This window comes from Pinus tabuliformis, chromosome 5_2 (assembly GCF_031772625.1).
Source record: "Pinus tabuliformis cultivar Carrire ecotype Pingquan chromosome 5_2, CPIR1, whole genome shotgun sequence".
NCBI classification, from domain to species: Eukaryota; Viridiplantae; Streptophyta; class Pinopsida; order Pinales; family Pinaceae; genus Pinus; species Pinus tabuliformis.
The window spans coordinates 959,242,768-959,265,043 of NC_142306.1; the positions used below are offsets into that span (position 1 = coordinate 959,242,768).

Sequence of the window (22,276 nt, forward strand, 5' to 3'; positions counted from 1 at the left end):
GAAAATTCAACGGTTTTACCTTCACCTGAATGAGTTATTTGATATACAGATATAAGGCTACAAGATAAGGTAGGAACACATAATACATCATTAAATTGACCATTGTCTAGATGAATAGTTCTGGTTCCTACAACACCAAGAGATCTACCATCACCAACATATATATTTTTGGTGTTGCAATCATTTAAAGAATGAAAACATGGCTTTGTTTTTGGCCATGTCATAAGAAGCTCCAGAATCAATGAGCCACTCATGAGAATGAGAAGAATGAGATACAATTAGTGCATAACCAGACCGAGATGCTTGACAACCACATGCAGAAAGTGTTATTCCTGAAAATGAAGTTGAAGTTGAAGAGTGCTCCAAATGGATGTTATGTTTCTTCATTGTCGCTTCCAAGGCTTCCATCTTCTTAAAGCATTTGGATTCTAAGTGGCCATCACGATTACAAAAGTTGCAATGTCTATCAGTCTTCTTGCCTTTGTTTTTAGTTGTCTTATCATTTTGTTGGATTGATTTTTCATTGTGAGACTGAAATTACTTAGGACCCTTGTTCGGTTTAGGACCATTCTTTTTAGGATGTTGCTTCCTAGGATTCTTTGAGCTTGGTTGTTGTTGAGCTACTAAGGCTTTCTTAGAAGAGTTTCCAGTGTTAAGAAGACTAAGATGTAAGAGTTTTTCTTGCTCTCTTATTAAAGAATCACAAAAGGCATCAAAAGAGGGGGACTTGTAGTCTTGTCCTTGAGAAATAAAGGCTTATCTAGTAGAATGGAAGGTGGAAACAAACACAGAGTAGATTCGTCCTAACTTAGAAAGAATGGAATAGATAAGGCTACCATCTTATTTCTTAACCTTAACACCTTCCAAGAGAAGTCTACAAGTCTTGAACTTGGACAAAAAAATTCAATGAAAGAAAAATTATTGGGGTCCAATGTAAGCAATTCATTTTCGAGTTGATGGGCTCTAATTTCATTTTTAATTCCAAAAAAAATATTTCATTGCTTCATTGCTTCATTGGGGCTATCAATTTCTGCGATATGGATTCTAAGGTCTCGAAAAATAGACATCCCTATTAACCCACATGCTTAATCTTGCTTATTTTCCCATTTGTATTATTTATCTTAATCTTGAGGTTTAGACTCTTGGCCTGAGACTATTCTATAAAGACTTTTACTTCTAAGTAAATCCACCATGTAGGATAGCCATTGGAAGTAGTTGGTGTTGTCAAGAATAATTAGACATGGACTTTCCATTTAAAAATAAAAAATGAAGTTGTATATGCTGAAACTAAGTGTTCCAATGGAAAGATCTCGAAAAATTAGGCCGATTCAAAGAAAACGCCGCTAAAAACGGCTTCCAGATGAAGAAGTTATGGTTTTCTGAAGAAAAAAAAAAAAGATGTTGAAGATGCCAACGAACCACGTGCATGTTTGGAAGTTGATGATAATGTTATATTTTAAAAAAAATCTCCCCCCCCCCCTTCCAAACTTAATCTAATTAACTCATTTTTTTTAAAAGGATTACTTTATGTGACCCACTTTTATAAATAAGTGAGAGTCACTTTTACAATGGTACTTTATGAACTATCCAAAAAATTGTAACTTAAATAAAAGATAAAGTGACTTTAGAATCATAAGTGACTCACTTTTTATGATGGGTGAGAACATTTTTACATAAAGTAACGTTAAAACATAAGTTACATGTGTTTTTTGAAAAAATAACTTAACAAAAAGAAAGACTTGAATCCAAGACCTCTATTTTCATAAAATAACTTTACACCAAGTGAGTTAGTTTAAAAGGCTAATAATTTTTGGAAAGGAGGAAGGGGTGGTTTTTTTGCTCACTTAAGCTTTGGGGTGCGTGCTTACTTCAAAAACCCCATTTTGCCTACAAAACAAAAAAACAACCACACAAACCAAATGAACAAGCAAAAGTATCCAAACCTTACGGCTTAAAAGTTAAATTTCGCCGAAAATGAAATATTTTCCTCAAATGTTTCTGATTTTCCGAGATCACACTAAAGCACCGCGGAAAAGAGCATGCGCATGAGAAAAATCTTTTCTTTTTGTTTTTGGTTTGCCCAGATCACACAGAGTCGCAGGACAAAGAGCATACGCAGAAATTAAAGTTATAGATCCAATAATAAAAAAATTATAGAGGACTATAAACCAAAATAAACAGAGAGATAAATAACTATAACTGCAAATAAATATTGTATACCTCTACATCTTAAAAATGACGTAGCTAGGGCTACCGGAAACCTTTTCACGTGAAACGAAAGGGGTTCCTCACTGGAACAGATGCTCCTAACACAATAGAGCAGTCCTCTCGACCTGAAAGTGGTCAGAAATAGTAGATCTAGGAAACGACAGTCGGATGCAGTTGTACCTACTTCAGATTTGGATCACCAATGAATGCAGCCCTCGAATAGCTCTGATACCTGGTAGGAATTTACAGGGTAAGTTCCTTAGATAGAACACCAAACGACACCGCTCACAAACAGATCATAGATCAGTACACCAGTTTTCTTGACGTGGTTAAAACCCTCAAAGAAGGAAACAATCCACGGCGTAAGCCAACGCGGCCACTTCAGGCAATTTATTAATGTAAAAGAAAGAAAATTTACATAAGCTTCTCTCATGAACGATGACCCAACAAATGACCCTCCATGCTCTTCAAATAGAAATCATGGACCAATCGAATGCTAAGCCACGGATCAAGTGTCGGTAATACCGAGGAGAGAATGAATCGTCAGATCACTTCATGTCTAGAACATATCGTGACCATCGGATTGTAAGTTACAAAAAGTACATCGTAAAGAAACACACTTTACCTAACTATACACTAGACCAAGTTATACTTAATTATTTCTTATGTGTCGGAATATCCTAACACGTTATGACTTGGACAACATGTTCTGGACCCACCTCCAGAATAAACATATCCAGCAAATCACATAATAATTGTGCATCTTTGAAATGTGCAGATGCATCAACAGATTTCATAAACATTGTCCCCTTAGGACAATTAACCAAGACGTTTATAAGGCTTCTACCCTTTTGATCGGTCCAACCATCTAACATCACAGTGCATCTTGTCTATGCCCATGATGCCCTAAACTCTTCCAATCTCTTGGTGCAATCAACCTTTTCATTTTGAAGAATGCGCCCTCTAAAGTCATCATAAGAAGGGACTTTGTACCCTGGGCCAACAACTGCAATAGCGTCAGCAGTGGGCTGGAAAAATAGATTATTCCTTGCAATGTTGAAAGGAATATCACTCCAAAGAAGAAACTTGCCCAACAACTTGTCAGCTTCTTCTTTCTCCCTTTTTTAATAATTGAAGAGATAGATGGTTGTGAACCAGGTGTGGTTCTAGGAATAAAAATATGATGAGGCAGCTACAGTGTTAAAAATAGCAACTAGGGCCAAACTCCACATGGGTCATCTTATTTATGACAGTTGATATTTTTCTTGGATTCCTCTCCTTGAGGGGTGTAGGATTGATCTAAAGATCATCCAATTCCGACATGTACAAATGAAGTTATGAATTTATTTTGATTATGGACAAATTGTCAAGGCCGGACAACAAACTTATGTAGGCTCAGAAGCCCAATAGTATCGTCTATTCATCCTAAACGTTTGTTATAAATACATGATGCCTTAGCCTCATTTGGACACACTCATCTTCACACTTATCTCTCTCTCTCCTCATTGATTGGGTACGGATTTTTGGGCCTCTCTCTCTCCACACATCTGAAATTTCAGGACAGTTTGACCAAGCGTTGACCAGCATGCGTTGACCTCCTTTGACTGCGTTTTTGTGAGGGCTCTCTGTTTGGGCAGGCCGCATTTCTGGGTACAGAAATCAAGGCTAAACGTTGACTGTTGACCAATGTTGACTGTAGCTAGGGCCGACCGTAGGTGGGTTGTTTGACAAGACTTTGACTGGGCTAAATTTCACTATTTTGAGGGTTTTTTTATCTTGTTGTTTAGAGGTCGAAGTTGACTAAAGTTGACCAATTTGTTGAGGGTAAAATCTGCCTTGTTGACCAGCATTGACTTTTCTAGTTAGGGCTCTTTTGCTATTGTTATAAATTATCAGATTTGTAAATTGTACTATCTCTCTCTGCTAAACTATTGAAGACTAAAAGAAGATTTGATCAAGGGTTTCCCCACATTGGGGTTTGTCCCTCGCTGGTGCCACATCTTGTGTCCTCTTGTCTTGGCTTGTCTTCTACTGTTTATGTTTATGTTCTATCTGCATTTTACTATCACGTTGATATGATTGCTAATCTAAATATGGATACTGATCTAATAAAGAAATTGAAGTAAAATTGCTCTAAAGCATAGAACATACCATTATTGCCTAAAATTAACATGGACTCAAAGCTGAGGTGAAGACAAATCCCAAGCAAGAGTGAAAGAGAAATCACCAAAGACAGTTGGACAAGGACAAAAGGCTCAATGGGTTCCTCATCCTACTTCCCAACTGAAGACAAGCTCCATGATAAATCTGACTATCATGGATGGAAGATGTCTCTTGATTTGACCTTGGAAGAAAAAGAAGTGATGGACTATGTGCAAGGTAAAATCCCTGAACCTCCTTCAAATGCACCGACTGCTGCGAAGACCAAGTAAAATAGGGCTGAAGTCAAAGCAAAGAAGATTAACAAGGATTCCACTGACAAGCATCTGGTGGCCTACATCTCCAAATCGAAGACCTCCGAGGAGATCTACGACAAGTTGGTCGACATGTTCAAGGTTAGTAATGTTAATCAAATTCTATTTCTTAATAATAAGTTAAGGGATATTAAGAAGGGCAAGGACGAGGACATTCAATCCTATTTCTTGAGGATTATTGGGATCAAGAATGATCTACTCTCGATTGGAGAAGTCATTCCTGACAGGGAACTTACTCTCGCTACCCTTGGAAGACTCCCACCTGAGTGGTATGTATTTAGAACCACTGTACTCAACAATGATCGAATTCTAGGGTTTGAAGAATTGATGTCGAGATGCATTCAAGAAGAAACAAGAATGGTGGAGGAAGAAATGCCTTCTAATAAAAGCAACCCCACTGCATTCTCCGCTCATGCCAAAAAAAGAAATAATGCAGGGTCTAAAGGTCATTTCCATGGAAAGCCTAGATCTAAGGGAGGAAAGAAGGGCAGGTGCTTTGTTTGCAATAAGTTCGGCCACTATGCAAGGGAGTGTCCAAATAGAAGTGACACATCACATGATGACGATCACAATCATTCCAAGGGCAACTTCAACAACAACGATCAAAAGAATGGCAGGTCTAATGGAAAAGGAAAAAGGAATGCGGGACATCAAGGAAATGGTCGACCCTCCAAGAAATCAAGGAACTCCAGGTATGAAGAATCAAATGTTGTTAACAATAAGCAAAAAGAGTACTATCTTATATCGGCCCTCTCAACTTTCTCTCCTCCGAACACTTTGGGAAATTGGCTGATTGATAGTGGTGCCTCAAGGCACTTCACCTAATACAAGGAAACCCTCTCTAATCGGATGGAAAATGAGACAAACATGGAGATCATCCTTGGAGACGATGCCACCTATTCCGTGAAGGGAGTAGGAAATGTTACCCTTCAATTGAATCAAGGTAACACTTATTCATTTGCAAGAAGTACTATATGTACCTGATCTCAAGAAGAACCTAGTGTCCATTTCAGCCATGGAGGACAAAGAATTCAAGGTCGCATTCATCGATGGAAAGGTATGTGTTTGGAAAAGAAATTTTAAAGATGTTTTTACTCTTGGGTTTAGGGTTGACACTTTGTATCAAGTTGGAGGAAGTCCATTAGGAGCCATGTCTTGCGACACATCTCTACAATCTGAACTATGGCACCGGAGGTTTGCCCATCTTCATTATAAGGCCCTACCCGATGTGAAACAAATGGTGACAAGTATGCCCAAGTTCAAAGTAGAGCATGAAGGTGTATGTCCGGGATGTGCCGAAGGAAAACTTACAAGGGGACCATTCCCCTCAAGTAATAGAAAGACCACAGATATATTGCAATTGATCCACTCTGACATATCTGGTATGATGCCCGTAAACTCTTTGGGAGGATACTTATATTATCTCACCTTTATGGATGATTATTCTCGCAAGACCTAGATCTACTTCTTGAAGAAGAAGGATGAAGTGTTCACCTAGTTCCGACACTTCAAAGCCTTGATCAAAAACCAATCCGAGAAGAAAATCAAGATATTGAAGACTGATAATGGGACCGAGTACGAATCCAATGAATTCCAAGATTATTGCAGAGAAGCTGGCATTAAGAGGGAGACTACAACGCCATACACCCTTCAGCAGAATGGTATGGCTGAAAGGAAGAATCACTCTATTGTAGAAGCAATTCATGCCATGCTTCATGATCAAGGCCTTCTGAAGTTCCTATGGGCTGAAGCTGCAAATATCGTTGTGTATGTTCAAAATCGATGCCCTCATCAAGCATTGGACTCCAAGGCTCCCGAAGACATGTTTACTAGTAAGAAACCCGATGTCTCTCATCTAATAATTTTTTGAAGTCTCGTATATTTTCATGTTCCGAAAGAGAAAAGAAGCAAATTGGGTGCATCTGGGAAGAAAGGAATCTTTGTGGGCTATAGTGAAAATTCTAAGGGATATAGAATTTATGTGGATGGTCAAAAGGAAGTTGAGATAAGTCATAATGTCACCTTCGATGAAGATATGGCCCTCACGAAGATCAACAACCTTCCTATCCTAAGGAAGGACAAAGAAGCTGACACCGGAAATCAGGGTGAAAAAGAGGACGAAACGATGCCTGATGTTGATGAACCTATGGATCCTATAGATCCTCCTCCTCATGAGCCTTCCTCCTCCAAGAGGAGACCCTCATGGCTTAGGGAGACTCTCGAAGATGCCGAGAGACATATTGCACCAAGGGGGACTTTCCGTGAAAGCAAGAAACCGAACAGGTATCAAGGATACTTGACCATCATGAGCACTATCATTCAAAATGAGCCTTCACCATTCGAAGAAGTCATGAAGCAACAAGTATGGAAGGATGCTATGAATGAAGAATATGAGTCAATTATGAAGAATGATATCTGGGATGTGGTCCCTAGACCCCAGGACAAATCGGTTGTCACCTCTAAGTGGCTCTACAAAATCAAGCATGGCGCTGATGGAAGTGTAGACCCTCTCATTCACAAATGTAAGATGGAGTTGGCTTCTGAATTTGAGATGAAGGACCTAGGACCGATGCACTATTTTCTAGGGTTGGAGGTCTGGCAAAAGCCAAGTAAAATTTTCCTCTCTCAAAGAAAATATGTTGTGAAGATATTGGAAAGATTTTGGATGGTGGACTGCAAGCGTGTGACTTCTCCGATGGAACTTAACCTTAAGAAGTTATGTGGTAGTGCTGCTGGACCGGAATTGGGAAATGCCTTTGAGTATAGTAAACTCATAGAAGCACTGATGTTCTTGGTGAACTCCCGTCCGAACATATGTTTTGCAGTTAACACATTGAGCCAATATATGGTTGAGCATAATCATATACATTGGATTGGTGCCATGAAGCTTCTGAGATATCTTTGAGGCACAATCACTCATGAACTGAGATACATTGTCGGAGATGTAAGGCTGCATGGTTATTCTGATGTTGATTGGGCTGGCAGTGTGGTGGATCGCAAGAGCACTTCTGGATGTTGTTTTTCTTTGGGTTCTGCTTCGATATCTTGGATGAGCAAGAAGCAGAAATCGGTTGTGCCTTGAGCACCACCAAGGCCGAATACATAGTTGCTAGTATGGCCTCCTCTGAAGTTGTCTGGTTGAGGAAGCTCTTCAGTGAGCTGTTTGGACATGTGTTGGATACCACCGTGATCCTCTACAACAACCAAAGTGGGATCTGATTATCAGATAATCCTGTGTTTCATGATCACTCCAAGCATATAGATATCAAGTACCAATTTATCTGGGATATGGTACAACGAGAAGCAATAAGGGTCCATCACATTGGGACTAATGAGCAGGTCGTCGATATTCTGACAAAGCCCCTGGGGAAAGTCAAGTTCTTGGCCTTCCGAGAACGACTTGAAGTCGTGGAGAGACCCTCTTATGAGGGTCCTATATGAGATGGTCATTGAGCTCTGGGAGCTCCCGGGGGCTTGGGTACTTCTTGGAGCAATGAGCAACCATAGGGTGAGTGGTTTAGCCTTCCCCTAGTGGTTTGTTGTGTACAAGGTGAGTGGTTCAGCCTTCCCCTGTAATAGCCCTTGGCAACATGTAGGCAGGATGAGTGGTTCATCCTTCTCCTGCTGAGACATCCTACCCATGCAGTCTAGGACTCATGGGAAGTACCTCTCATATGGCCAATGAGTAGGGAAATGAGGATAGGGACCATAGTACTACTGATGGACGCATCATGTACTACGGTACTCCCTATGCTAGGATGACCGATATTGATCTAGGATCAATGGGAACTAACTTCGGGTCAGTAAGATTGGTATGAAACACTGTCTTTTGATTAGAACTGACTTCGGGTCAGTAAGAGTGGTATGAAACACTCTTTTATTTGGGACTGACTTCGGGTCAATAGAGAATGGTATGATAAATTCTCGATCACTTATTCTTGTTCATAGTTCAGCAGAGTAAAGCAAAGCAGAACAGAGCAGTGCATTGATGGCAGAGATAGTACAGATTGGCAAATGGATTAGCAGATGGAGTTCTCCCTAGTTGAGGGAGAGTTAAAATTGGAAACTAGGGCCAAACTCCACATGGGTCATCTTATTAATGACAGTTGATATTTTTCTTAGATTCCTCTCTCCGAGAGGTGTAGGATTGATCCAAAGATCATCCGATTCCGACATGTACAAATGAAGTTATGAATTTATTTTGATTATGGACAAATTGTCAAGGTCGGCGAACAAACTTATGTAGGCTCATAAGCCGAACAGTCACGTCTATTCATCCTCAGCATTTGATATAAATACATGATGTCTTAGCCTCATTTGGACACACTCATCTCCACACTTCTCTCTCTCTCCTCATTGATTGGGTACAGATTTCATGGCCTCTCTCTCTCCACACGTCCGAAATTTCAGTAGAGCGAAATTTTAGGATGCTGAAATTTCAGGAGACCGAATCACTGGACAGTTTGACCAAGCATTGACCAGCTTGTGTTAACCTCCTTTGACTGCGTTTTTGTGAGGGCTATCTCTGTTTGGGCAGGCCGCATTTCTAGGCACAGAAATCAAGGCTAAATGTTGACTGGTGACCAGCATTGACTATAGCTAGGGCTGACCGTAGGTGGGTTGTTTGACCAAACTTTGACTGGCCTGAATTTCATTGTTTTGAGGGTTGTTTTATCTTGTTGTTTGGAGGTCGATGTTGACTAAATTGACCGATTTGCTAAGGGTCAAATCTTCCATGTTGACCAACGTTGACTTTTCTAGTTAGGGCTCTTTTGTTGCTGTTCTAAATTATCAGATTTGTAAATTGTACTATCTCTCTCTGTTGAACTATTGAAGACTAAAAGAAGATTTGATCAAGGGTTCCCCACATTGGGGTTTGTCCCTCGCTGGTGCCGCATCTTGTGTCCTCTTGTCTTAGTTTGTCTTCTACTGTTTATGTTTATGTTCTATTTGCATTTTACTATCATGTTGATGTGATTGCTAATCTGAATATGGATATTGGGTTAATAAAAAATTGAAGTAAAATTGTTCTAAATCATAGAACATACCATTGTTGTCTAAAATTAACATACAAGGTTGGTTGTAGATATTGATGTTGAAGTAGAACTAGTGCCACTCTCATGTTCACCTCCTAACACTCTACTCCCTGCTAGTTGACTTTTCAGAGCTGACTTGGACAGTTTGAGTTGCTCTATTTCTTCCAATGATCTAAGGGCTCTTCGGATGATTTCTGAATTTGTATTTGAGCAAGGCCCTACCTCATGTCCAGGGATTTGTGCAAGATGATACTTCAATCTGTATACCCCCCTATCATATGATGCCCACATTACTTGCAAGTCAAGTTTGATCTGTCGAATTTCCTTAGCATATTTGTAACTTTGTCGAACTCTTGAGTTTAATGTAAGATGAAGTTTGAAGTTGAACCTAGGGCACAAGAAGAATTGCAAGTTAAAAAATTAAAAAATAAATTTACATACAACACGTTGAATTTTTGACAACAACAAAAAAAACCTCAACTGAATGCAACAGTAATGGAAAAAATTCACATTCAAACCCAAGAAAAAATGATGCAAAAGAACTAGGGCACAAGAAGAAATTAAACTTATAAATCTAACAATCAAAATTTTGCATTTTTTACCAAAATGAACCTTCTCCACTCTATGCAACAAAAATGAAAAAAAAAAAACAAAAACAAAAACAAAACAAAAAAAACACAATCAAATCCATTCAAAAATCATTGAAAATCAATGGGTTATAGAAACCCAAGCAAAAAAAAAAAAAAAAGAAAAAAAAAAGGCCAAATTTGATGCCATACCTGGAAACCATGCTTTGCTGAAGAAACTTGTTCCAAACTCGAATTTTTCTTGCTTGGGATGCTAAATTCCTTCGCTTTTCTCCTCTCCTGCCCTTGTAGATCACTTCTTCTCCTCCTCAACTCTCAAACTTGCCCACTGTCTGAAAAAAACCAAAAATTGACCCTTTAAATTCATTGTTTCCGTTGTCCACGATTTTTAACAATCGGATCGCGATTTTTTGCAAATAACAAAAACACCGAAAAAATCGGCGATTAAATTGTTTTGGCAAAAAAAACACGATGTTCGCAACACTGGAAAAATGTATGACAAGCTTATTGGAATGTATCAAGTGAACAACTTGAGTCAAATTCTTGCTCTGAAGAATCAGCTCAAGGATGTTAAGATGAACAGAGGAGAAACCATTCAAGCATACTTCATGAAGATATCAAAAATCAAAAATCAGTTGTCAACTTTTGGTGAAGTTGTTTCTAATAAAGAACTGGAACTGATTACACTTGGAGGTCTTCCTTCTTCTTAGGAAACTTTTATTACTACCATCAGTGATAATGACAATTTTCCTACATTTGATGAGCTCCTGGGAAAATGCAGTCAAGAAGAAGCTAGAATGATTTCCAGAGAAAGAACCTACTGCCTTTTATGTACAAGGCAGAAAAGAAAGGAAGAAGAGGAATGCACTATTTGAGAAATTATGCTCCCAACAGCTCCTCTCAATGGACCAGTGACTTATCAAAAGTCCAAGGCTACATTTGTCGCATGCATGGCCACTGTGCTCATGACTGTTCAAAAAACAAAAGAGCATCAAAATCCAACTTCAACAATCGCTCCAACAAATTTGATTACAAAAGAAGAAGAGAAGCCCCTTCTGCTCGTTGGGCAAACTATCGTTCCTCAAGGAAACAAAGGTATGAAAATAATGCAGCTGAGACTCAATCAGAGTACTTTCTTGTTTTTGCTCTTTCTAGTTCATCTCCTGCAGATTCTTGTGATAGCTCGTTAGTTGATAGTGGTGCTTCAAGGCACTTTACTGGTTACAAAGAAGTACTCTCTAATCTGGATGACAAGGAGACAAATTTAAAGATCATTCTTGGAGATAACTCTACATATCCCATAAATGGATCTGGTTTTGTTTCTTTCCATCTAGATCAAGGTAAAACTTTGACTCTTCAAGAAGTTTTATATGTACCTAGTTTAAAGAAGAATCTTATGTCCATATCAGCTTTAGAAGATAAAGGAATGAAAGTTGTTTTCATAAATGGTAAAGTTCTCACATGGCCATCGAGATCCAACATGAGAGATGCCCTCACTTTGGGATCTAGATGTGAAGGTCTATACAAAATCAATGGAAGACTTATTCATGCACTAATCCATGACATCAATCATCAAAGTGAACTTTGGCACCAAAGGTTTGCTCACTTGCACTACAAACCATTACCTCATGTGAGAGAGATGGTTTCTGGAATGTCGAAAATCCAATCTAATCATGATGGCATTTGCCAATAATGCGCAAGCGAAAAGCAAGTGAAGGGACCATTCCCTTCAAGCAAAACTAGAACCAGTCAAGTATTGCATCATCACATTCTGATTTATGTGGATCAATGCCTATAACTTCTCTTGGTGGTTACTTGTATTATATTATCTTTGTGGATGGATTTTCTCACAAAACATGGGTTTATTTTCTGAAGAACAAAAAAAAGGTCAAACTTTTAACATGTTCAAAGATTACAAAGCTCTAGTAGAAAAACAAACTGGAAAGCAGATCAAAATTTTCAAATCTGACAATGGAGGACAGTTCACTTCCAGTGATTTCATTGACTTATGCAAAGAAGCTGGAATCAGAAAAGAGACCACTATACCATATAACCCAAAACAAAATGGTGTGGCCGAGAGAAATAATAGAACTATCATGGAAGCAGTCAAAGCTATGTTGCATGATTAGAAATTGCCAAAGTTTCTATGGGGAGAAGTTGCGAACACAGTGGTCTATGTTCAAAATAGATCTCTTCATTGTGCCCTAAACAACAAGACTCCTGAAGAAGTCTTCACTGGCAATAAGCCCTCAGTTGGGCACCTGGGGATCTTTGGTTGTCATGTCTACTTCCATGTCCCAAAAGAGAAAGGGAACAAGTTGGAAGCTTCAAGCAAGAAAAGTACGTTTTCTAGTTATTGTGAGAATTCTAAAGCTTACAAAATATACATACCTGGTCAAAGAACTACAGAATTTAGCGGGGATGCAACATTATGCAGCTCTTGGAAAAGCAAGAGACAATCCTCTTCATCCTGCTAATGTTGATGATGTATTTGAAATACAAGAAGATCCTGAAGCTAAAATTGATCTTGTTGATGAACTCATGGAGCCCATGGATCCTTTGGATCCTCCACCATGTGATCCTCCTTCTAAAAGGAGACCTTTATGGCTTCGTGACACTCTTCAAGATGTTGATAAACGTGTTGCCCCCAGAGGAACTTTCAAAGAAAGCAAGAAACCTTGTCGGTTCCAAGGATATGTTGTAGCCATTAGCAACATTATTCAAGTTGAATCGTGCACTTTTGAAGTTGTAAAGGTCCAATTGTGGAAAGATGCAATCGCTGAAGAATATGATTCCATCATTCATAATGATGTATGGGAAGTGGTTCTAAGACCCCAAGGTAAATCTGTTGTATCTTCTAGATGGTTGTATAAAATTAAACATGGTGTTGATGACAGTGTTGAAAAATATAAAGCTAGATTTGTAGCTGGAGGTTTCTCTCAGAGAGAGGGAATAGACTATGACAAAAAATTTGTACCTTTTCCCCATTACACCACCATCCGATCTATTGTAGCTTTCGTTGCTAGACAAGGATGGTCTCTTCACCAAATGGATGTGAAGGATGTTTTTTTGCATGGCTTCCTTAAAGAAGAAGTATTTGTGGAGAAACCACAAGGATTTGATGTACATGATCCAAAAACTCATGTGTGTAGGTTGAAGAAAACCCTCTAATGTTTGAACTTTGAAGCATGCTCCAAGAGCTTGGTATGTTCGCATAGATAGCTTCTTAATGAAGCTTTGTTTTACCAGAAGCAATACAGTTCCAAATCTTTACTTTAAGACAATCCAAGGTATGCCTTTGAATTTGGTATTGTATATCGATGATTTATTTCTGATCAGTAGTGAGCCTCTTATTCTCCAGTGTAAGAGGGAATTAGCTTCTGAATTTTAAATGAAAGATCTTGGTTTGATGCACTACTTTTTGGGCCTGGAGGTATGGCAGAAATCTGGTTAGATTTTCCTTTCTCAAAGAAAATATGTTGCCAAACTACTAGAAATGTTTGGCATGATTGAGTGTAAATCCATGAATACTCCAATGGAAATGAATTTCAAGAAGCTTTGTGGTAAAGTTGCAGGACTTGATTTGGCTAATCCTTTTGAGTACCGTCAACTGATTGGGGAACTAATGTTCTTAGTGAACACTAGACCAGATATATGATTTGTAGTCAATACTATGAGTCAATACATGATTAAGCCTACTCGTGCACACTAGGTTCTGCAAAGCATGTGTTGAGGTACCTGCATGGGACCATCAATCTTGGATTGAGATTTATTGTCGAAGATGTAAAGCTACATGGATACTCTGATGTTGATTGGGCTCGTAACTCTATTGACAGAAAGAGCACATCAGGGTGTTGCTTCAGTTTAGGATCTGCCATGATATCTTGGATGAGCAGAAAGCAAAATTTTGTTGCCCTTACCATGGCTAAAGAAGAATACATTGTTGCTAGCATGGCTAGTTGTGAGGCAATATGGCTACGGAAAATATTTGGAGAGTTGTTTGAGAAAGTATTGGATACTACAGTAATTTACTGTGAAAATATGAGTGGGATTCGACATGCTGAAAATCCAATGTTCCATGACAAATCCAAACACATTGAAATCAAATATCATTATATCTGGGATATGGTGCAAAGAGGAGCAATAAGACTTCGTCATATAGTGATTGATGATCAGATCGATGACATTCTTACCAAGCCTTTACCAAAAGGAACGTTCTTGGTTTTAAGAGAGCAGCTTGGACTAACAAATGTGACTCTTCCTAGAGAGGGTGGTCATGGATGATAAGCCTTGGATGTGCGAGATCATTGTCATGTGTTGACAAGTGGTTTCCCCCAAGCAGTGATGAGCCTTGGATGAGCGAGATCCTTGTCATGTGTTTACAAGTTGATCCCCCCAAACAGTGATGAGCCTTGGATGTGTGAGATCTTTGTCATGTGTTGACAAGTGGACTCCCCCAAGCAGTGATGAGCCTTGGATGAGCAAGATCCTTGTCATGTGTTGACAAGTGGACCCCCCCCAAGCAGTGATGAGCCTTGGATGTGCGAGAACCTTGTCATGTCTTGTTAAGTGCATCCGCCGAAGCGTGTATAGGGTGATGGATGTATCTCCCCTATGATGATTCTTTTTCATTATATTGTAACATCATTGTTCCAAAGCAGAGATAATGGAGATCCTTGTATCGGAGAGAAATTCCTCCCTAGCTGAGATGGAGTGTTGAAAATTGACAGCTATGGGATGAATTTCCTTGAATAGAATTACATTTTTGACCTTTCTAAAGTGACTTTCTAAAAATAGAAAGCCATGTCTATCTTTGCAACCATGACTTTCCAAAAATAGTAAATCACCATCCATCAATTCGTACTCATATATGTATGATGGAAAATCACATAACTTGTCCTTAATCAAAATTTTAACTTAACCATCAATATTATTATTATTACTACTATTCACTTTATGATATTATTATATTATTATTAAAAAGAAATTCAACTCTCTCAATCATGAGACTCAATCATGTCATATGTTACTCCCCTCAATTAATGCATATGTTACTCTCTCTCTCTTAATGGATTCATTTCTCTCTCTTTAATTCTCTTACGCACCTCTTACACTCTCTTACACACTTTAATGACTCGTCATAAAAAGATTCATCTTACACCTCTTTAATGCATAAGTTACACTTCTCTACTAAATGCATAAGATACACTCCTCTCCTTTATGGCACAAGTTACACTCCTATTTTGGCATATGTAGCTCCTCCTCAAGGCATAGGAGTTACTCCTTTATGAATTCGAACTCCTTGCTCTTCCTATATATTTGTGCCTCTCATCCTCACTTGACACACTTAGTGAAATGAGAATTCGAACTTGAGAAAGAGAGAGTTGGAGAGTCTAGAAAAAGATTGAGAAGGAGAGTCTTGAAGAGCAAGAGCAAAAGTTGGAGAGCCAAAGTGATTGTGTTTGCATCAACTACAACTATCAGAGATCATCTTCAAATTTGGGTGAACTTCATTCTCTCATTGTATCTTGTATATCTACTAAACAATTGATTTCTAATAGAAGAAGAATCTGGTTGGGTTTTTCCCTTAAGGGTTTTACCCTGGTCATTAACCTAACTTCTTTGTGTCTCATTGAGTTCTTGGTTGTCTTCCATTGTGCATATGGTTTATATGGTTTATGTTCTACCTACAAATACTTAACTTATTTTGCAGCCTAAAGAAGTTATGGATTTAAGTTATTGTAACAACATAGAACATTAGAATTTCAACATATTAAAGCATATGGCCCTACTATTGCTATGCATTTCATAGTAATGTTAAATTCTTAAAGTAAAAGTGACATTCTCCTTTATCTTTCATTTTCATCCTTTTACCATTTTCATCCTTTTACTTAAATTTTTAGCATTACCATGATATGACTTGAGAGTGGTTTTGACCTCATTGGATTTCATATGGAGAAACTAGAATTTTAGATCTCGCTCAAAATCCAGCAAAGTTAATGATTTTTCGGGATTTCATGATGGGGGAGATTTCAAAGCTACATTAGATTTTCTCATGTACAAGGGTATGGAACTAGTATTTAATCAAGAGCACCAAGCCCTCTATGTACCTTGATGTTAGTGGCATTGGTTGTTGAACTCCTCTATCATGAGCCTACTAAAAAAATACCCATCACTCAAACAAAATCTTGACTTGACATGCTATGATTTTTCTATCTTATTTTAATGCTTAGAGGGTGATATTGATGACGAAGATCCCAATATAGGCAATGATTTTGATGATATGTAGGTATTTGTTGTAGCATAAAATTTTTTGGATGCTAGAGGCCATGTGGAGCTTGTTTGCTGATGTATTTTCGGTTTAGAGATGGATTGCACTCGGTGCTATTTTGGTTATGTGCACCCTTACATGCTATATAAATGAGAACTTTTGCTTATTTGTGTATAAATGGTTTGGATTCATACGGATGCACATGAATATATTTTTTTTCTTTAAAATTTGAATATTTTATGAGTTTCTGGTTGACCGGTTTTTTGGTCTGATTTTTTTACCGGTTTCCGTACGGTTTTGACCGGTTTTTGGTCCGGGAGGTCTACCGATTCAAAGACCGGTCTGGTTTTGATAACTATGGAGCCTACATACTGTGTCACTTGTTGTTTTGATCTTCATGTATCTGGTTTCGATAGTTTCTTGATGATAAGAAGATAAAAAGAGTTAACAAGAATTCAAATATATCACAAGTAATTATCTAGATAAGAAAATCTTTCTGCCTTATGATTTTCTAACAGTGTTTGCCCTAAACTCTAAAAGATGCTCCTAGAAGACCAAAACATCGTACTCATTCAAATAAGTATGTAATTTTAATATCTCTAGTGTATGCATAAAGTTCGGTTTGTGTTCTTTTCTATGCCCTTGCCTTTTCTAATCTTTAAATCCTGAAATGTTGAAAATTTGCAGCTCAGACATACACCCATGCTTGTAGTAATTTTAATAGTGACTGAAAGGGTACATTATTGAAAAGATTTTTTCATTTCATCTCTTTACAAATATCCTACCAATAAATATTAGTTAGATATCTCTACTCAATGCAATTTTCTATTACCATACTGCCACATCAAAGAAAAGGCCATATAATATTATAACGCATGGGATATGATCAATCTTTCCTTCATCAAAAGATACCTAAATATTAGTTAGACATGCACCCATGCTTGTAGTAATTTCGATAGTGACTGAACGGGTACATCATTGAAGAGATTCTTTCATTTTATCTCTTTACAAATATCCCACAGGAATATCCAAGCACAGAGCTTGACTTTTGACAATCATGGACATTGATGATTGAACAATATGAACATTTTTCCCATTCATTTTTCTTTTGGAATGCATTGAATTTAAATTTTGTGTACAAGTTGCAGCTCAAAACATGGGTTTTGTATGATGGGTTTCATACTGGATTTCCAATGATTTAGATATTGGATTTTCAATGGTAAAATTACAAAAAACACCTTCCATGTCAAGAAAACAGAAAATACAACGTAGGATGATCCTTGTGGTCATTTTTCTTGTTTTTTCTTAGGATCATCTCAGCATTTACATATTGTATGTGGGTTTCGAGGACCCATTCAAGTTCAGTGCTTCCATCATCCCAACCCCAAGCATTGTGAAAACAATCAGATAGTTGTGAATTGGATTGAGTACTAAATGTTTAAATAAATTCCTATTCAATCCCCTCTTAATCTAAAATATGAATTTAATATCATTAGAAAACCAAATTATTTTATAGTGGTTTTCAACACAACTATAAAAGTTTGCAATACCTATTGAAAAGGGAATGCCTTTTGTGTTTAACATAGTCATCATTAACAAGAAATATGAGGAAAAAAAACTAATATAAAGACAGTTCTCCTTGATAGATTGTTCATGGACCTTATTACAAATTTAAAGTAGTTACACTTAAGTTTCCTAAAGCTAAAGCTCATATCTAGTGGCCAATAATGGAATGTAACTCGACCCCTTTTCAAATTGTTTGAGATTTTAATTGGCGTGTAAGCGTTGTGCATAATACTAGCTTGAAACAACTACACGTTAATATTGAATTCTGCATATATATATATATATATATATATATATATATATATATATATATATATATTTCCGTCCCCAACCCCCATCCCCTGGAAATTTGAGGGTGCGCTCTAGCCGTTCCGGGGACTCGTCCCCCTGTCCCCACCATTCCCCCGTCCCCAAAACCAGTGCAACATAGCATATTTCTATTATTGAAGTAAACAAAATGTACGAGAATTAAGGTAAATACCAAGCAGCCTTGGTAGGATCAGATCCATTTAATCCATTTAAAGAGGTTTATCCATGTTCATAAAGGATCGTTCCAAGAAAAAACGAATTGCTGGACTAATAGGCATAGCTTGAATATAAGCAGATCCATCACTCAGAACAATAGTTATAATATTTCCTTCTTTTGTCATTTACCATATCAATCAATAATATTTTCAAAAAATAGCAGAAAACTGAGGATATCATAAGTGAAAAGAGTCACCTTCCAGATATAATTTGGGACATGGCCTTCCAAGTAAGCCGCATGACCTTTGTTAGAAACATTGACCTAGACCAAGTAAGTTACATTAGAAATGTCCAAACAGTTGGCATTTCAACATTTTGATATTAATTAAGATTTAAGATCAACCTCTATAACTATATACCTCTACAAGAACTGGACCATAAACTTTACTCTTGAAATTGCTGCTATTCTTTTTAACCCATTCAACAGCTTCAAATATATGTCGAGCCCCAGAATCCTTCAATGCCTGCAAAAGTCGAATATTTGTATTTTCTATATCTTTCATCCTGCAAAGATGCAAAAAATAGCTAAGTCTAATCTATTTAAAGCCTAATAGAAGAAAACTAGTCATCAAATAAAGTAAAAAGGTGATCATAAATCATGACTAAGACCTTACCTGTTCATACATCGATTCAGTGTTGATCTCTCCTGCTCCAGCATATTACCCTTTTCTTTCTTGAGCGACCGCTTTTCACCAGCAGAAATTTCCAGCTCCCTTATTTGTGATCCAAGTCCTTCCTGTTGTATTGGACCAAAACAAGCAAAGAATAAATCAAAGAGTGACATCCATGAAACAATTTTTTATGTCAATCAGTATATAGACTTGTTTTGCCATATGAAAATGATGCCACTTGTTAAAAAAAGTACAGGGAAACAGAAGGGCTGGACATCTTATCAGATATTTGTCAAATAAGAGTAGAATAATTTTCGATTTATTTTATGCCAAATTTCTATCTCAAGAAAACTGGCCAAGTCCATTTTTCAGATCCATAGTTGTGTAGATAAGATAAGGCAATTTTATTAAGTAATTTTATTAATTTCCCTAAATGACCAAGTGTCTAGAACACTCCTGGAGCTAAAATGTTATCGAGATATATGAATGACAATGAAAGAGAGAAAAGAGCACAAGCAAGACAACCCTAAGTGGAGCAAGGCTTTAGATCAACATCAGCATCATATGTGGAAACAAAGCAGAGGAAGAGAAAGGAGAAGAGGTACCCCTGTCCTCATTCATCATTGTGAAGGAACTGACGCAAACCATGAAGTTCTCCTCTCCAGAGTGTTTGATGCCAAGAGGTCCTCATAGTACAAAGATGGGAGGCGTGAAGACAAACATTGTCTCACAAAGCAATCACATTCCAACTCGACTATGGGAATTAGCCTAGTGCTTATAGCCTCCACCAATAGAGATATACTGAAATAAAGAGATAATGAGATTGATGAAATTGGGCCTAGAAAGGCCATATAACATATGTTACATGTGTATAACCAAACCCAAAACATATAAAGCTAAGCGTCTCTGATCACAGTAGCAAAAGAAGGCCACAAGGGAACCACTTGAGTCCCAAAACAAGTGGTGAAACGGCCCAACCCCCTGGATCTCGTAATATCAAAGACAACTGAAGAAAAGTGTTCCTTAGGTTCAATCTACTAGAAATGGCATTGTTGGAAGATCCTTTTGGACCTTGAAATGTGGCAGTCCATATCGTACTATAGATGATTTTAGAAAACCTGCAACTAATAGTGTTGGACCCTAAGGCCACAAACATAATGACATCTAATGTAGTAGGGGCAGACAATGAGGCCATCCTCCAACTTCATGAAGCGCTCATAATAAAAGGCCATCTTGGGGCCAAGAACATAGGGGGGTACCAAAGTGCTTAGAATGTACCTCTAGTTGATGCCACTCCTGATTTTGCTTTTGTGCAAAGGAAATGACCAAGGGCATCCAAAACGGTGATAAAGGGACGATGATGCTCTATCCCAATAGAATAAACAAGTGGAATAGGCTAAAAATAACAAACCTATCTATAATAAAAATTCTTTAAGGAGACAATCCCCTTGAAGGAGGAACAAAAGTCAGGGTTATCTGCAGCAACCAAAAGCAAAATCCCCCAATATGCAAATCTTGTTCAAAATGAAAAACAGGTCTGAAAATGTTCTCAAAGTGTAAAAGATGAGCCCTACACTCAATCTAGACAATGGCTTGCAATTCTATCCATTTGAAATGGATCATACACTAGAGCATGATGGAATGAACTCTCTCAACCTGAGAACAATCTATTGAATTCAAAAACAAGATCATAGACCTCAACACCAAAAAGAACAATGAAATTATGATGGTGTCAAAGAGGAGAAACTTCATCAAGATATCTTGAAAATGCCAGTGGAAACCTTGGCACTCTAACATGAAGAATTATGGCCATCCTTTGCTTTCTTGGGGCTAGGAAGCAAGCCTCATGCTAAAGCTAGGGAGTAAGAATCGAACCCCAAAATATGCCTAAGCAACGATGATCTCTACCTACCCCCTCAAAATCATGAAAGAACTCTTGATATTTCTAAGAGAGATTAAAGATCAACACCTTAGTGTCACTAAGGTTTACCACCTTCTTCTTAAGATCACAAAAACCTGGAAGGATGTCTAGTTTCCTTTGCAAGCCCTCTAGTGAGGAGGCTAAGAGGACAATGTCATCAGCAAACAAGAGTATTTCAATCAAAACCTGGTGAAGGATGTAGTGGTCATCAACACAAATGTTCCTATTAAGGTGCATTTCAAACTCATCAATGTAGATCAAAAACAATGTAGCTGATAGGGGCAACTTATTTGACCTCAATGGTACTCAAGATAAAATTAGAGAGGCCAAGTTATGTGTCAACCCACCCAACCATTGTTGTAGAGCCCCATTGCAACCACAATGAGGGAGTCGAGAATCCCAATGTTCAGCAATCTCTTTAAAACGAAAGCCCCAAGAATTGAGTCAAAATCCTTCTAAAAAGTCAACTAAACAACAAACGACCCAAGAAGACCAATGCCTAGATTCCTCAATGATAGCCCAAACCATAAAAATGTGCTCTACAATTTGGTATCCATTCCTAAATATTGCAATAATTGTTCATATTTGAGTTGTTCCCCAACTTGAAAAAAAGTGTTGATGATGCTATGTGCCCATGAAGGGCATAAGCCCCAACTACCTAGCTCACTGGAAAGAATAGTAATGTGGCATACCAAGGATGTTGATGTTTGTAGCTTAGGAAGGTACTTTTGAGCAGGAGTAAGTGTCTAGGCATGCAGAAATTGCCCAAGATCTCCTTAGACACTTGCTCTAGTGTGAGCAAGTTGCATTTGTAACTTAGTGATCCAAGTGGATGTTGGTGGCCACCCACCTATCCCACTTGGAGCCCCACAACTGTCTCTTTCAGTTTTTCAATTTCTGTAATTGTAGCACAATTTACTATTTTTAGCAATATTTCGAGTCCTGAACTTCTGGAGCCGTTTTGAGGCCCTAAACGACGGTTTTTGGGAAATCTAGGAGCACATGGGTCCATGGACCGATGTTGCTCTTCCCAAAGTTGTAGTTCTCAGATAGATCTTTCTAACGAGATATTGTGCA

At 38.0% G+C, this 22,276-nt stretch overlaps 1 protein-coding gene across 3 annotated transcripts in view; it reads right to left on the reverse strand.

The window, feature by feature from the left end:
* Window positions 1-22,276, reverse strand: part of SMC5 (structural maintenance of chromosomes 5) — a 335,782-nt gene that overhangs the window by 211,220 nt on the left and 102,286 nt on the right. For all 3 annotated transcript variants that reach the window (XM_089437282.1, XM_089437281.1, XM_089437283.1), the window contains exons 10-12: window positions 19,282-19,403; window positions 19,027-19,171; window positions 18,864-18,929 (exon numbers count right to left, since the gene is read on the reverse strand). In XM_089437282.1, coding sequence (XP_089293408.1) covers window positions 18,864-18,929; window positions 19,027-19,171; window positions 19,282-19,403 — 333 coding nt within the window. The remainder of the gene's footprint in view (window positions 1-18,863; window positions 18,930-19,026; window positions 19,172-19,281; window positions 19,404-22,276) is intronic.